At 36.1% G+C, this 16,041-nt stretch overlaps 1 protein-coding gene across 5 annotated transcripts; it reads left to right on the top strand.

Moving 5' to 3' along the window:
- Nucleotides 1–2,844: 2,844 nt before the first annotated feature.
- On the top strand, nucleotides 2,845–14,386 carry LOC125845541 (histidinol-phosphate aminotransferase, chloroplastic). 5 transcript variants are annotated; one of them, XM_049525078.1, is made up of 10 exons: nucleotides 2,845–2,956; nucleotides 3,062–3,306; nucleotides 10,161–10,244; nucleotides 10,343–10,497; nucleotides 10,624–10,721; nucleotides 11,607–11,715; nucleotides 12,419–12,576; nucleotides 12,816–12,958; nucleotides 13,091–13,231; nucleotides 14,026–14,386. In XM_049525078.1, exons 2-10 carry the CDS (start codon nucleotides 3,082–3,084, stop codon nucleotides 14,155–14,157), a joined length of 1,245 nt encoding a protein of 414 aa, XP_049381035.1. In that variant the 5' UTR covers nucleotides 2,845–2,956; nucleotides 3,062–3,081; the 3' UTR covers nucleotides 14,158–14,386. The 5 variants fall into 5 exon arrangements, with proteins under 5 accessions (XP_049381035.1, XP_049381034.1, XP_049381036.1 ...); XM_049525077.1 differs by lacking the exon at nucleotides 11,607–11,715 and adding an exon at nucleotides 11,447–11,555; XM_049525079.1 differs by lacking the exons at nucleotides 10,161–10,244; nucleotides 11,607–11,715 and adding an exon at nucleotides 11,447–11,555.
- Nucleotides 14,387–16,041: the final 1,655 nt, after the last annotated feature.

The following is a 16,041-nucleotide window of genomic DNA, read 5'->3' as shown; positions in this document are numbered from 1 at the left end:
ACGTACCTAACTGTAGCTAAATTCACTACTATTATCCAGTTGACTTTTTTCGTGTTCCCTTTGAAGTATCTCATCTTTCAGTCAAGGGTATCATTCTTCATTTGAATATTCCGTCCCCATCTGCTCTTACATAATATATGTCCTCTATATTCTTCATTTGGATATTTGTCTAAGTTTAGTACAAATTGTGCACGTCCATGTGAATGGAGAGAATTAACTACCAAATAGAGTGGTGGTGTCAGTGTGGATATAAAATTTATATCCACAAGTATGTCTTTTTCATGTCACACACGTTAATCATCCACATTCACAAACTCACAGGGATCAGATATGCCAAGTTATCTAATCTGTTTTCTACAAAACAGTCTAATTTCGTTAACATTTTCAGGTTTACGGTAAAAGTCCCTCGATAAGATGCCATTCTTCTGATCCCAAATTTATAGCTACAGAGCAATTTTCTCTACTCGGACTTGACAAGTAAGCTATAGGGTCTCTGATTCCCTATAAAATGCAATTTCAGCTTGGATAGTGAGAAAGTAATAATTGGTCCTCTGATGGATACATTTATGTTTACGACTCTAAGCTCGTTAGAAATATTAAGGTATACGATGAGGCTTGCATCGATATTGTATTCCATCTTGTCATGTTTAATGTTGTTGCTTTGAGTAGTTGGAGTGGACAAGTTTCAGTTGCAGAAACATAAAATGTTTAAACTTCTTGTATGAAGTTTTTTTGTATAGTGTGTTTTTTAAGGAAAATCTTGAACCATTGGTAAAGTTTTCTTTGTAGGACCTACAGTTAACAGGTACAAGTTGAGGAATGAACTATCGTTGGTTGCATCATGTTAGGTTGTTTATGTTACTTCCACTTGGGGATGCGATCCCTCCCAAACCCTACATCGTGAAACGTGGAATACTTGGTGTATTAGGCTTCCTATTTTTTAAATTCTGGTTTTGCACATGCACATCCATGAACAATTGAAATTTCTTGTTTTATATTTTGATCTCAATAAAAGCTAAAAAAAATGTATTTATTAATAGAGTGATAAAATACATCCCTAAAATAATTAATATTAAACTTTCATCTAAATATAATAAAAAAGGTAAAATAGAAACACCATAAACATTAAAGAAATAACAGCACTATCAAATTCTCATTTTTAAAGTCTGATTTTGCACATGCAAAGTGAAGATACCCCGTCAAGTTGTGTTCTTCATGGACACTATGAGTTGGTTTGGAAACGAGTTATGCGTGTATTCAATTTTGCATAAGTAATATCATTTGTTGGTTAGGAGTATTTATGTATAAAATTAATACGATGTTTGATTTGCAATTTAAAATTTTGTATAAATAATACACATATAAGTTATGAGAAAATTCATGTATTATTTTGTGCTATATATAAAATTGAAAAACTAATACATGAATAACTAAACCCCCTATAATTATATTTGTATAAATAATATAAAAAATTTCCCCATAACTAATCTCTGGAGTGACAATTTACATGTTAAAGAGGGTAACATGAATACATAATCATTTGACTAAACTCGATATATTATTTTGTATAAAACTTAAAATTATTTAGTAGTATTTGATTTTTTAGGGCACCCATAGTAAAAGAGAGATTGATTGGTGCACTAAATGAGAGCTGGTCTTTAACTCCTTCAGGTCTAGGGATTGAATCTCACTTACTATCAGTTTGTTAAGTTTTGTGTTTTCTAAAAGAAAAAACACTTACAAATCACGTTGAATAATCAAAATGCGGAAACGAATGATAGTTTTTGTGATAACGTAACTTATTATCTTGTGCTCGTCAACTTGTTGTCACTACAACTTTTTTCATCTTATAATTAAAAAGCAATAATACCTCATCATCTTGAAATCCAGAATTCACCTTTAAGTCTCTGTATAACTAATCTCTATATAACTCTAATCAAGTACCAAATAACCCTGCAAAAAACGTTAAGATATTCACACTTTCAGTGACACACCTTAAACTACTTTGAGTTATCATGTCAAAAATATTATGAAAACTTGAATTACCATGTTAGAATTGAACTTCAAGAATTTGGTTTCGAGACCAAGCTCATTGCACCAAATTTGTCTAGTCCGAATTACCTTTCTTGTGCGGTTTGCGAGCTATAGCATAGGAGCGAGAGTTGTACTCTTTGCGCATCCAAAGGTAGCAGCTGCAGGTTTCCCTAATAGAAATGGCAATGGAGCGGGGCTAATGCGGGGCGGGGCACGTTAAAGGTTGTGTGGGCGGGCTGAAGTGGTTTATTTTAAAAAATTAATGCGGAGCCAGGCGGGTTGCGGGTATATGTGATTTTATGCGAGTTCAAACTTAATTTTACCTTTTTACATGTTATAAGAGTGATATAGTATTTTTTTGAAATTGATGAGTGATAGAGTATTATTTATTAAGATAATTTATTTAAAGCTACTAAATTATTCACGATAGTAAATGAAAATGTTTCAATAAAAACTAATACAATTATGTTACATGTTTCCCAATTGACCTCTAAAAAATAAATTTTGAAGTCATTATCTATTAAATTAATACAACTTAATGAAAAAATGAATTTATTTTTATGAATTTTATTTTTAGTATCAAACTTAAATAGAAAAAGAAAATATTAAAAAAATATGCAGTGCAAGTTCATGTCAAACAGGTCTATGCAGTGCAGATTAATTTTATTACGGCTTAAGCTCAACCAGCCCCGCACCACCCCATTGCCATCCCTATTCCTTGTCATTAAATAAAAAAACTGAATTACATTTTGACTATATTTTATTTTAAATACACTGCAAATGTTGATTACATTTTAAATAAACAACCCTTAAATGGCTACTAATGCACTTCACCTAAATTCAACTTATTCTCAGCCTTAGGCCAAGTGGACATCACTCTCCTTTGCCTGAACCTGGTTCTCTCCAGCCGGCGAATCGAGTTGTACGCAGTTTCTCTCTCTACTCTCTCTCTCTATATATATGTAATGATTTTTAGCTGCAAATTGATTTTGCATTAAGTTTTTCAAGAAATGAACTTTGAACGCAGGGAATAACAAGTTTCGATTGATGGGTGTGATTGAATTATGCAACATTTCATCTATTTGCATTGGTAGAGCAAAACCCATTTGTTTAATTGAAGGAAATCAGAGGAGGAGAATTACTTGTATGGCCTCTTCAGTGTCAGTGCAAGAAGAGGAGAGTCATCAGCAGAAACAATGTGTAAATGGGGGTTCTTTTATTCGGACCCATTTTCTTAAATTGTCCCCTTATCAACCCATTTTACCATTTGAGGTGAGTTTGTAGGATCCATTTCTTATTTCTTGTTGTATGGTTGATTACATTTTATTTTACTCTATTTATTGGTGAAAGGAGTTTATAAGTTATATATGAATCAATGCAATCAATAGTGTTATCTGTTGCTGGTGAGAAGTGGCAGGTAACCCATTGAATTAGTCGAGGTGCGCGAAAGCTCGCTCGGACACCATGGTCATTAAAAAAAATATAATAGTGTAAATGGGGGTTCTTTTATCAGGACCCTGTTAAAAGTTGTACAACATCAGCCCCTATTATTTAGTTTGACTAAGTCTGCACTATGGCTATATTTTAGCTTTCAGTTGGTAGTTGTTTCTTTTAATTCGTGATAGTTTTCCTATTTTGTAGTATTGCAGAATTGTGTTCCTAATGTTTAGGTGAGTTGGTATAGTGGAATTACATTAGTGGTTTAGTGGGAATATGATTCCATAACATGTAAACCTATATAAGGCTACAATGCCTATTGAATAATATATCCAGTAACTATCTCTGGAACAAACTTTGGTTCTCTTTTATTCTTCCTGTTATTTCCTTTTTCAACTATTGGCTTCTCTATCAAGTTGTGTTCATCATTTGGTATCAGAGCTACGTTTAAAGGAGAGAAAGAGAAGCCACACATAACATATACACTAACTGCTCTATTCTGTTGCGATGACTGATTTACATGCCATAGGTGGAGTTAAGAAACTCAACCATCAGAATTACAAAACATGGATGACATGTATGACTTCCTACATGGAAGGTCAAGATCTTTGGGAGGTCGTTAACGGAAGTGAAGTCAAACCAGGGGAAGAAGAACCAAATGGCGCATTGAGAAAATGGAAGATTAAAGCAGGAAAAGCATTATTTGCCCTCAAGACCACTATTGAAGAAGACGTGTTGGAACATATACGAGATGCTAGAACACCAAAGGAAGCTTGGGACACGCTGGCTGCACTCTTTTCAAAGAAGAACGACACACGACTACAACTTTTAGAAAGTGAGTTATTGTCGATAGCTCAAAATGATATGAGCATTGCACAATACTTTCACAAAGTGAAGTCGATATGCCGTGAAATTTCAGAATTGGAACCAATAGCTCCAATCGGGGAAACCAGGATGAAAAGAATAATCATTCATGGTTTGAGATTTGAGTACAGAAACTTTGTTACTGCAGTACAGGGATGGCAAATTCAACCATCACTTGTTGAGTTTGAGAATATGCTTGCTGGCCAAGAAGCCATGGCTAAGCAAATGGGCGGAGCTTCACAAAAAGGTGAGGAAGAAGCACTATATATCAACAAAAGCAGAAGGAACTCCAAGCAGGACAATGTAGCTGGGACGAAAAGAAATGATGATAAGGAACAAAAGAATCATCAAGGAGAGGGGAATTATCGTCCAGGGGGAGCTTCAAAGAACTATTGGGGCAAAAACAAGAGGTTTGAAGGAAAGTGTCATCACTGTGGAAAGAAGGGCCATAAAGCCAAGGTTTGCTGGTTCAATAAAAAGGCTGTTGAGAGCAATGCTGCAGCCACTTCTAGTCCAAAGGAAAAGAGTGAAGATGATTGGGATGCTGAAGCATTTTTTGCTGTAGAACAAGAGGAGTTAGCTCTTACAGTAACAACCTCTAAACAAATTGATTATGAGAAGGACTGGATTGTTGACTCAGGGTGCTCAAACCATATGACTGGTGACAAGGAGAAGTTGCAAAATCTAACCAAGTACAAGGGAAGTCGTGAGGTGGTGACAGCTGATGATACAAAATTATCGATAGCTCATATCGGTAAGGCTGTAGTGTCACCAAATAATAGTGCTGATCTGATGTTGCTTCAAAATGTTTATCATGTCCCAGGTATGAAGAAAAATCTTCTTTCAGTAGCACAATTAACATCTACAGGTCATTTTATTCTGTTTGGTCCACAAGATGTAAAAATATATCATGATCTTGAAATTAAAAAAGAGCCAGTAATGAAGGGACAAAGAATGAATTCCGTCTATGTAATGTCGGCAGAAACCACATATATAGACAGGACAAGGAAGAATGAAACTGCAGACTTATGGCATATGCGGTTGAGCCACGTTAGCTACTCTAAGCTAAGTGTCATGATGGAAAAGTCAATGCTGAAGGGTATTCCAAAACTTTCAGTAAGGACAGATGTTATATGTGTGGGTTGCCAGTATGGTAAAGCACATCAGTTGCCGTATGAGGAGTCAAAATATAAAGCCAAGGAACCATTAGAGTTAATTCACTCTGATGTATTTGGACCTGTCAAGCAACTCTCTATTGGTGGGATGAAATATATGTTAACCTTCATTGATGATTTTTCCAGGTATGTATGGATTTATTTTCTGAAGGAAAAGTCTGATACATTTTCAAAATTCAAAGAATTTAAAAAGGTTGCTGAAGCAGAAGTTGGTAAGAAAATTCTTTACCTGCGAACTGACAATGGTGGGGAATACACCTCATATGAATTCTCTAAATTCCTTCAAAAGTATCAAATACGTCGTCAGCTCACATGTCCAAATACGCCACAACAAAATGGCATAGCAGAACGAAAGAATAGACACCTAGCAGAAATCTGTCGGAGCTTGCTTCACGCGAAAAATATTTCGAGACAATTTTGGGCGGAAGCTATGAAAACTGCAGCTTTTGTGATCAATAGAATTCCTCAACAAAGGTTAAGTTTTCTTTCACCTTTTGAGAAGTTATGGAATATGAAACCATCAGTTAGCTATTTTCGTGTTTTCGGATGTGTATGCTATGTATTTGTACCTAACCATTTACGTAGCAAGATGGACAAAAAGGCTGTTAGGTGTATCTTTGTAGGGTATGACAGTCAACGAAAAGGGTGGCGTTGTTGTGACCCAAGCACGGGAAAGTGTTACACTTCTCGGAATGTGATATTTGATGAAGCTTCTTCATGGTGGTCTTCAAATAAGGAGATCCTGCCAGATTCGAATGTTCTCAAAGATGTATTGGACTCGTCTCGTGTCCAGCTGAGTCTAGATGAAGCTGAAGATGAAGCTAACGAAGATATTGCTGAAGAAGGTGTGGCTCAAAATCCTTGGCAAACTGGTGTGTATCAACAACAAAGTGAAGAAGACGAGCTAAGTGGAGCAAACACACCACTGTCTCTTAGAAGGTCATCAAGGATCAGAAAGCTTAATACAAAGTATGCCAATGCTGCCATAGTAGAAGAAGAAGATGAAAAAGAACCAGAGAATTTTGAGGAAGCATTCCAAAATCCGAAGTGGATTAATGCTATGAAGGAGGAGATTGATGCACTACAGCTGAATCAAACTTGGGAGCTTGTGGTAAAGCCAAGAGATGTCAAACCTATTTCTTGCAAATGGATTTACAAGATAAAGCGTCACACAAATGGGTCAATTGAAAGGCACAAAGCTCATCTTGTAGCCCGGGGCTTTTCTCAGCAATATGGACTAGATTATGATGAAACATTTAGTCCAGTGGCTAAGCTTCCTACAGTTCGAATCATACTTGCACTTGCTGCCAGTAAAAATTGGAACCTCTGGCAGATGGACGTAAAGAATGCCTTTTTGCACGGAGAGTTGGATCGGGAGATCTACATGTGTCAACCAATGGGCTTTCAAAGTCAAGATCATCCTGAGTATGTATGTAAACTTCGAAAAGCGCTATATGGTTTAAAGCAAGCTCCAAGGGCATGGTATGGTAAGATTTCTGAATTTCTTACTCATAGTTGTTATTCTGTAGCACCGGCAGATTCCAGCTTGTTTGTGAAAGCTGTTGGAAAGAAACTAGCTATTGTGCTAGTATATGTGAATGATCTAATCCTAACAGGAAACTGTGAAGAAGAAATTCTTCTAACAAAGAAGAATTTGTCAGTTCGCTTCCAGATGAAGGAACTTGGACAACTCAACCATTTTCTTGGCTTGGAGGTTGATTGTAATGAAGAAGGAATTTATTTACATCAGAAAAGATATTCTAAAGATCTTTTGAAGAAGTTTGGAATGTTGAATTGCAAACCAATATCAACACCATTGGAGCCAAATGCTAAGATGTGTGCACATGAAGGAAAAGACTTAGCAGATGTGACAATGTATCAACAATTGGTAGGTAGTATGATTTATTTAACTCAGACTCGACCTGATATATCTTTTGCAGTTGGCGTGATGAGTCACTACATGCACAATCCAAAGAAGCACCATATGGAGGCTGTTCGGCGAATACTAAGATATGTGAAAAGTACAATTGACTATGGTCTTTTGTACAAGAAAGGTGAAGAATGCAAGTTAGTCGGATATTGTGACTCTGACTATGCAGGGGATCATGATACCCAACGTTCAACAACTGGCTATGTGTTTAAGCTTGGAGCTGGAGCGATTTCTTGGTGCAGCAAAAGGCAACCAACTGTGTCACTGTCAACAACAGAAGCAGAGTATAGGGCAGCAACAGTTGCAGCTCAAGAAAGTATGTGGCTTATGCAATTGATGAAGGATTTACACCAACCAGTTGGCTACTCAGTTACCTTGTACTGTGACAATCAGTCAGCGATTTGCTTGGCTGAAAATCCTGTTTTTCATGCTAGGACGAAGCACGTGGAAATACATTACCACTTCATCAGGGAAAAAGTGTTGCAAGGAGAGATTGACTTGGAGCATATTAAAACCGAGCAACAAATTGCAGACGTGTTCACGAAAGGCTTAAGTGTCAATAAGTTTGAAAGTTTATGTCAACAACTAGGCATGGTTAAGACCGGAGCTGATGTCGAGAGGGGGTGTTAAAAGTTGTACAACATCAGCCCCTATTATTTAGTTTGACTAAGTCTGCACTATGGCTATATTTTAGCTTTCAGTTGGTAGCTGTTTCTTTTAATTCGTGATAGTTTTCCTATTTTGTAGTATTGCAGAATTGTGTTCCTAATGTTTAGGTGAGTTGGTATAGTGGAATTACATTAGTGGTTTAGTGGGAATATGATTCCATAACATGTAAACCTATATAAGGCTACAATGCCTATTGAATAATATATCCAGTAACCATCTCTGCAACAAACTTTGGTTCTCTTTTATTCTTCCTGTTATTTCCTTTTTCAACTATTGGCTTCTCTATCAAGTTGTGTTTATCAGACCCATCTTCTTAAATTGTCCCCTTATCAACCCATTTTGCCATTTGAGGTGAGTATTTGGGATCCACTTCTTATTTCTTGTTGTATGGTTGATTACATTTAGTTTTACTCTATTTATTGGTGAAAGGAGTTTAAGTTATATATGAGTCAATGCAATCAATAGTGGTAGTTGTTGCTGGTGGGAGGTAGTAGGTATCCTTTGGAATTAGTCGAGGTGCACTAGAGCTGGCTCAGACACCATGGTCATCAAAAAGAAAAAAAATAATGTTACCTGCAATAGTGGTACCTGTTGCTGGTGGGAGGTGGGAGGTATCTCGTACAATTAGTCGAGGCGTGCGAAATCTGTCTCGAACACCATGGTCATAAAAAAAATAGTGTTACCTTCAATATTGGCACTTGTTGCTGGTGGGAGGTGGCAGGTATCCCGTGGAATTAGTCGAGGTGCGCGAAAGCTGGCTCGGATACTATGGTCATAAAAAAAATAGTGTTACCTACCATTACCTTTTAAGTGATCTGTTTGTATAAATATATTCTTAGTGCGTAGAACTTAAAGCCATTGCTAATTGTATTGTAGGAGACAATGTACCGATTATAGTCAACCTTTCAGAGATTTATATGTTAGTAGAAAATATAAAGAACTTTTTGTACCTTTTTTTAATTATTTTTTTTGTATAATATTGGCATGAGATGAGTACATATGAAGTAATATGAACAGTGAAGATTCATATAGATGATCCTAATAGACTGAAGCTTAGTTGTTGTTGTATGATTAGCCTTATATTGTGTTGAGTGAATCAAGTTAAATAATCAAACCAAAAGGAGGACATTGAGAACTTGAAATCACTACTGACAATGCTCAGTGCTGCAGCTTGATTTTAGGGGTGGGTGGGGGAACTTATATAGGAATTTGAATCACATTTGCTTTCTTGGTTGGGCAGAGGGTATTCATTAAAAAGGAACAATTGACAATTGTGAAATTTGAAAGGATACTAACTAAAAATGTTAAACATTAGGTTTGTGCAGGGTGGGGGGAAGCAGCTTCTATCTGGCATCTGAGCTCTGTCATTGACTATTTTGTCAATGGTTTCAGTGCACCATTCTAAGCATCCTATCAATTTATCTTTATATAGCATTTAGCCTTAGGGACATTAGATGTTCTCCTCTATTTAGTGGGTGATTGTTGGTTTATCAGCTTGGCAGGTTTTGTGAATACAAGTTGTGCGGCCAACTGTTTGCTATTGAAATGTGTGATATTTGTAGTAATTAAATTTACTTAATGAAAAATGTATTTTCTTGGCACAGTAATTTCCAGTATATCATCCTTTGGGTCTTGAATTATTTTCTGAGGAAGTAAGCTAAATCTTATGCAATATAGACCCTTCGAGTCTTGAATCATTAGGCATACAGGAGTTAGTTTTATCTTCTTTACTTAGCTAGATAGGCTAAATGACTACTAGGACGTTTGTTTGTTTTTTACAAAAAAAATTTCTTTTTTCTCCATTTGTTGATAGACATAAAATGTAAAGTTCTCCCTCTGTCTCTCTGGAAAAAAATATGGTTTTTAATGTAAAGATTGAATTTTGTGTCTTCTACGCAAAGAAAGGTGTTGTGAGGAAATTCTGATATATTTGTTGTTTCCTTTTCATTTTTCTGGGATATGATGAGTTAGTAACCACCACATGATTGGTATTTATGTATTAGATGTGATATTTTCTTGTTGCATCTGAAAAATTGCTTGCAACTATACAGGTGTTGTCCACTCGTCTTGGTAGGAAGCCAGAGGACATTGTGAAATTAGATGCTAACGAGAACCACTATGGCCCTCCTCCAGAGGCAAGTTCGTATCTTTTGCAATGCCCACTGTTTAATGGAAAAATATCTGTGTATTTATTTTCCGCCTTCTCAATTTTAAGCTGTTGAAGTTCTTGCAGGTAAACGAAGCTTTGGGGGCTATGAAATTTCCGTATATTTATCCTGATCCTGAAAGCCGTACGTTGCGTGCGGCTCTTGCTAAAGATTCTGGCCTTGAATCTGAATATATTCTTGCAGGGTGCGGTGCAGATGAACTCATTGATTTAATAATGAGGTAAATATCATGATTAGACTATCTTTTTATATAAAGTCTAACTAAACGTTGACAACAAGTGTGGTATTTTGAGATATAGTCCTTGTTTGACCTACAGTTTAGATATTTAACTGTTCTCTGCTGCAGATGCATATTGGATCCTGGTGACAAGATTGTTGACTGCCCACCCACTTTCACAATGTATGAATTTGATGCAGCTGTAAATGGTGCAGATGTCATCAAGGGTAGATATGAGCTTTAATTATGTTCCTCATTATTATCATACTGAGTCTTAGATCCTTTCTCTTCTAGAAGAGTCGTGAGACTTGGACTTGTTTTGGTGCAACAAATCATCTTTGGTTGAATGTAAGAGAGAAAGAGATAAGATCCTATTGTCTCTTAGTTCAAGAAAGACCAAAACTTCTAACTCACAATCTTGAGCAATAACTTGGTTTTACATTTGATTAAATACCCTGACATTCTTATTAATTTTTTGATCAGTGAAATACCATCATTATCTGATGACATCTATTTATGGTTGAGTATCAGCTCTTTTTGATTCCTGAAACAACTACTGTTATCTAATCATTTTCATCCCAAAGGATGTTGATTCCTAGCTTTCATCATTAGAAGCTGATTATTTATGTGTTTTATAGGGGATTGATAGTTTTCATAACAAGTAGTTGCATTGGAATCACAGCAGCTTGTTAGTTATTGCTGTTACTTAATCGTCAGGCCTTTTCCCATAAATGACGTATTGCTTGGTAATACTATACTGTGAAACTGTGAAACTGTGAAATTTAAGAGAGAAATGGAGTGAGAAAATGCAGAGACTCTACATTCAGACAACGCGATCTTTAAAGCATGGAGCAAAATGAAATAAACTGATAGTTTCCAATTTTCTTCAATGTGATAATTATTATTGAGTCTTCTATCAATACATTAATCTGTAGCTCTGTCAAACTGGCAGTGTCTAGGAACCCAGATTTTAGCCTGGATGTAGAACAGATTGCTGAAGTGGTTGAACGTGAGAAACCAAAGTGCATATTTCTGACATCACCTAATAATCCTGATGGGAGGTATTGCTACATTGTATTCTTGGTCTATTTCTCATTGTGNCAAACTAGCAGTGTCTAGGAACCCAGATTTTAGCCTGGATGTAGAACAGATTGCCGAAGTGGTTGAACGTGAGAAACCAAAGTGCATATTTCTGACATCGCCTAATAATCCTGATGGGAGGTATTGCTACGTTGTATTCTTGGTCTATTTCTCATTGTGGTTGTACTTTGCTCCCTTGATTGTACTGCATGTGAGAGTCTCTCCCCCCCGACCCCTCCTGTCTAAGTTCTAATCATCTTCAAAGCTTTCAAGTTTCACCTTCCCTTTTTCTTTTTTTCACTATTTTCTAAGTCCTCGAGATAAAGAAAACGACTACTAGGAAAGTATTACAAGAATTTCAAGTTAGCCAGAAATACTGTGTTTCTTTTTTTAATTGGGGGAGAACACCAATGACGAGATGGTCTCGATACTATTCCATCATCGTTTGGTGGACATATGGATGGAAAGAAACATTAGAATTTCTTGAAGGCAAACATAGAAACATGCATAGCCTTGAACAAAATTGTATTTCTATGCTAGCTTTTTGGTGCAACATGGTTGTTGTAAATGATGTAGATTCCATGCTAAATATGAATGGGGCTTGATACACTTTGCAAATTTTAGCACACCATCTTAGTGTTGTTTTACCATTTATAGAATATCTTTACTTATTATTATTATTATTATTATTATAATAATTAATAATGACATCATTGGAAATTTGCTCGCTTTCCACTGCGTTGACTTTTCTTTTTTTTAGAGTTTGTTTGGCATTATACATTTTGATACCTTACCTCCTTTATGTTGTTATTCTATTGAAACAATCTATCTTGTTGTTGAACAGTATAATTGATGATGAAACTCTTTTGAAAATACTTCACCTGCCCATATTGGTAATATTGGATGAAGCATATGTTGAGTTTTCTGGAATGGAGTCTAAGATGAAGTGGGTGAAGAAGCATGAGAATCTGATTATTCTCCGCACGTTCAGCAAAAGAGCTGGTAGATTCATTATTTCCTATTTGACATCTATGAGAGAATTCAATATGTGTTCTTGGACAACCCGTATGCCTCTTGTTGCTCTTTTGCTGATATAGTGCAAGATCTTATCAGTTGTGGCTGATACATCATCATCTCCTCTGTGTTCCTATTTGCAAAATTAGTGTTTACAAGTGCTATCATAAATGGGTGGTTGGGATTAAAGTATAGTTGACTAATTTAAATGGTATCCCAATCCTCAGGTTTAGCTGGACTAAGAGTAGGATATGGAGCATTTCCACGGAGTATTATTGAATTCCTTTGGCGAGCAAAGCAACCATATAATGTGTCTGTTGCTGCTGAAGTTGCTGCTTGCGCTGCTTTAAAGAACCCCGCTTATCTGGAGGTATCTTAGGATATGGAACATTTCCACTGTGCATTATTGAATAACTTTGCCCAAATGTTCTAATCTCTTTTATAAGTAACAATATCATTTTTTTTTGGAAAGTTTTATTGATTATTTTGGCATTTATGCCAGAATGTGAAAGTGGCTCTGGTGCGAGAAAGGGAGAGGCTTTTTAATCTCTTGAAAGAAGTCCCATTTCTTGATCCATACCCTAGCTATTCTAATTTCATTCTCCGTAAGGTTACATCTGGAATGGATGCTAAGAAATTGAAGGTAAAGTGCTTATATCACCAAGTTTCATTCTTGTAAAATCAATTCTGTCACTTCTTCTATTCCAACTCATTTATTTGTTTATTTGGTCTCATGTCTTTCATCCTGTGCTTAACATCACTATGTAGAAGCTTGATACCAAGGTGAAAGAAGTATTAAAGAACATGAATAAAGTAAAAGAATTTTAATAGACTACCTTGTTTCTTTTATGTTATGGTAGTGCATGGAATAACGAAGTTAGTTCGATCGCCAAAATACTCGACGATTATGCTAAACAAGAGATGACCGATCTCTGCTGACTACTGAGGCAGTGAATTAACATAAGATTGAGAATAGGACGTATTTGAGGTCTTTTATAGTAAAATAAGTTGGAGATGATGCAACGGGTTGGAGGTTACGTAGGAGAACTTGTGGGCTAACTGGGACACCAGTTTTAAGAAACAATATGCTGTTAAGATATTAGGAAACACTATGTTGGAGCTAACTATATTGTAACACGAGAAAGATCAAAACTGGACCTACTGATTATTGCGCCAAAAAAAAAAAACAGAAGAGCTAACATTTGTTATGGGCCGACGTCAACTTGTAAATTGATGCATATAAGGCTGTAGTTGTAATAGTAGTATTGAGATTTATATTAAGGCACAATTGTGAAGTGATCCTAATACTGCCCATGCTCACCCTTTCTTGGTATTAAATCTATTTTATGAATATATTGTTATGCGATTTTGAAGGCTCAGTTGGCAAGTAATGTATTTGTCTCTCCTACATTCTAACTGCAGAAACTCGTGTGGCAGGAAGACCTTGCGACTATGGGAGTGATGATCCGTCACTACAACAGCAAGGAGCTGAAGGGATATGTCCGTGTGTCTGTAGGCAAGCCCGAGCACACCGAGGCATTAATGAAATGCCTCAAGCACTTCTATTGATCTTGTTTGGGTTCAAAACGACAAATTCTGAAGTGTCTGTTGTTCTCTTACAATGAAAATAGATTGTGAGTTTTCCTTTGCTGTTCATACTAATTGCAGAGGAATCATTCTTCAGAAATAAGTCTATGGAAATGAGGAGTCACAGAGTGGTCTTCAAGTGTACATTATGTTGAAAAATGGCCATGCAATGGCTTTTGTAGTTTTCTACCTTTAGACTTGACCACTGATTGCAAAAGATTCAGATTGTAATTTACAAAATGGTTTGACTGATTTGAAGAAATGATTTAGTTTTACCTTGATGTTCTCTTTAACTTTTCAAAGGGTCATAAATCTATGTGATTTTCTTTATAAAGGATTGGTTTGTTAATAGAGAGAAGCATTGATAAATAATTCTACAAGTGAGATTTGAGGAAGGTAGAGATGGCAATGAGGTAGTGCGGGGTGGGTTGAGCTTAACCCGCAAATTTTTTAATCCATCCCGCATAATAATTTCTCATTTTCAACTTGCCCACCCTGCCCCGCTTCGCATAGACCCATACTGCATGAACCCGCTCTGCATTTTTTAATATTTTATTTTCTAGTTAAGTTTGATACTAAAATTAAAATTCATAAGAATAAATTCAATTTTTCATTGAGTTGCATTAATTTAAGTTTTTAGAGGTCAGTTGGAAAACATGTAAGAATTTGTATTATTTTTTATTGAACCATTTTTATTTACTAGCTTGAATATTTTTAGTAGCTTTAAAGAAAATTATCTTAGTAAATAATATTCTATCATTCTTATAACATGTAAAAAGTTAAAATTAAGTTTGAACCAGCATAAAATCACATATACCCACAATTCGCCCCACCCCGCATTAGTTTTTTTTAAAAACCATTTCAACCCGTCATGCACAACCTTAAACCTGCTCCGCCCCGCAGAGCCTTAAACCCACCCCGCCCCGTATTCCCCCCCCCCCCCTTCCCCCAATTGTCATCCCTAGAGGCGGGTGGTTATGTACATAGACAGTACTTCTACTTTGTGAAGATAGATAGAGAGTTGTTTTTGAGAGAATTTCCCTCTCCCACTTGTTTTTCATAGATTNCTCCGCATTTTTTAATATTTTCTTTTCTAATTAAGTTTGATACTAAAATTAAAATTCATGAAAATAAATTCAATTTTTCATTGAGTTGCATTAATTTAAGCTTTTAGAGGTCAGTTGGGAAACGTGTAAGAATTTGTATTATTTTTTATTAACCATTTTTATTTACTATCTTGAATATTTTAGTAGCTTTAAAGAAAATTATCTTAGTAAATAATGTTCTATCATTCTTATAACATGTAAAAAGTTAAAATTAAGTTTGAACCCGCATGAAATCACATATATCCACAATCTGCCTCACCCGCATTAGTTTTTTTAAAAAACCATTTCAACCCGTCCTGCACAACCTTAAACCCGATCCGCCCCGCAGAGCCTTCAACCCACCCCGCCCCGCATCCCCCCCCCCTTCCCCCAATTGTCATCCTTAGAGGCGGGTGGTTATGTACACATACATTGCTTCTACTTTGTGAAGATAGATAGAGAGTTTTGTTTTTGAGAGAATTTCCCTCTCCCACTTGTTTTTCATAGATTTCAGGTAAGAAAAAAGAGGCATTTGTTTGCAAAGGAAGAACCAACCTCTGACACCTGTGCATTGGAGCATCTGTATATCTCCTTTACACATGATTGAACTATCTCAACTTCATTTACTGCATCTTTGTCCTCCATCGAGGCCAAAAATATCTTGTTCAGAATATCTTATTTCTCTCGATATGCCCATACATCCAACTCAACATCTTTATCTTCTTCAAAACTTTCATTTTCTGAACCTGCAAGTTCTTGACTAGCGAACACTCCGCTCCAT

Source organism: Solanum stenotomum, chromosome 11 (assembly GCF_019186545.1).
Source record: "Solanum stenotomum isolate F172 chromosome 11, ASM1918654v1, whole genome shotgun sequence".
Lineage (NCBI taxonomy): Eukaryota > Viridiplantae > Streptophyta > Magnoliopsida > Solanales > Solanaceae > Solanum > Solanum stenotomum.
Note: the sequence above shows the minus strand (reverse complement) of the source record. Positions and strands in the feature narration are given on the sequence as shown.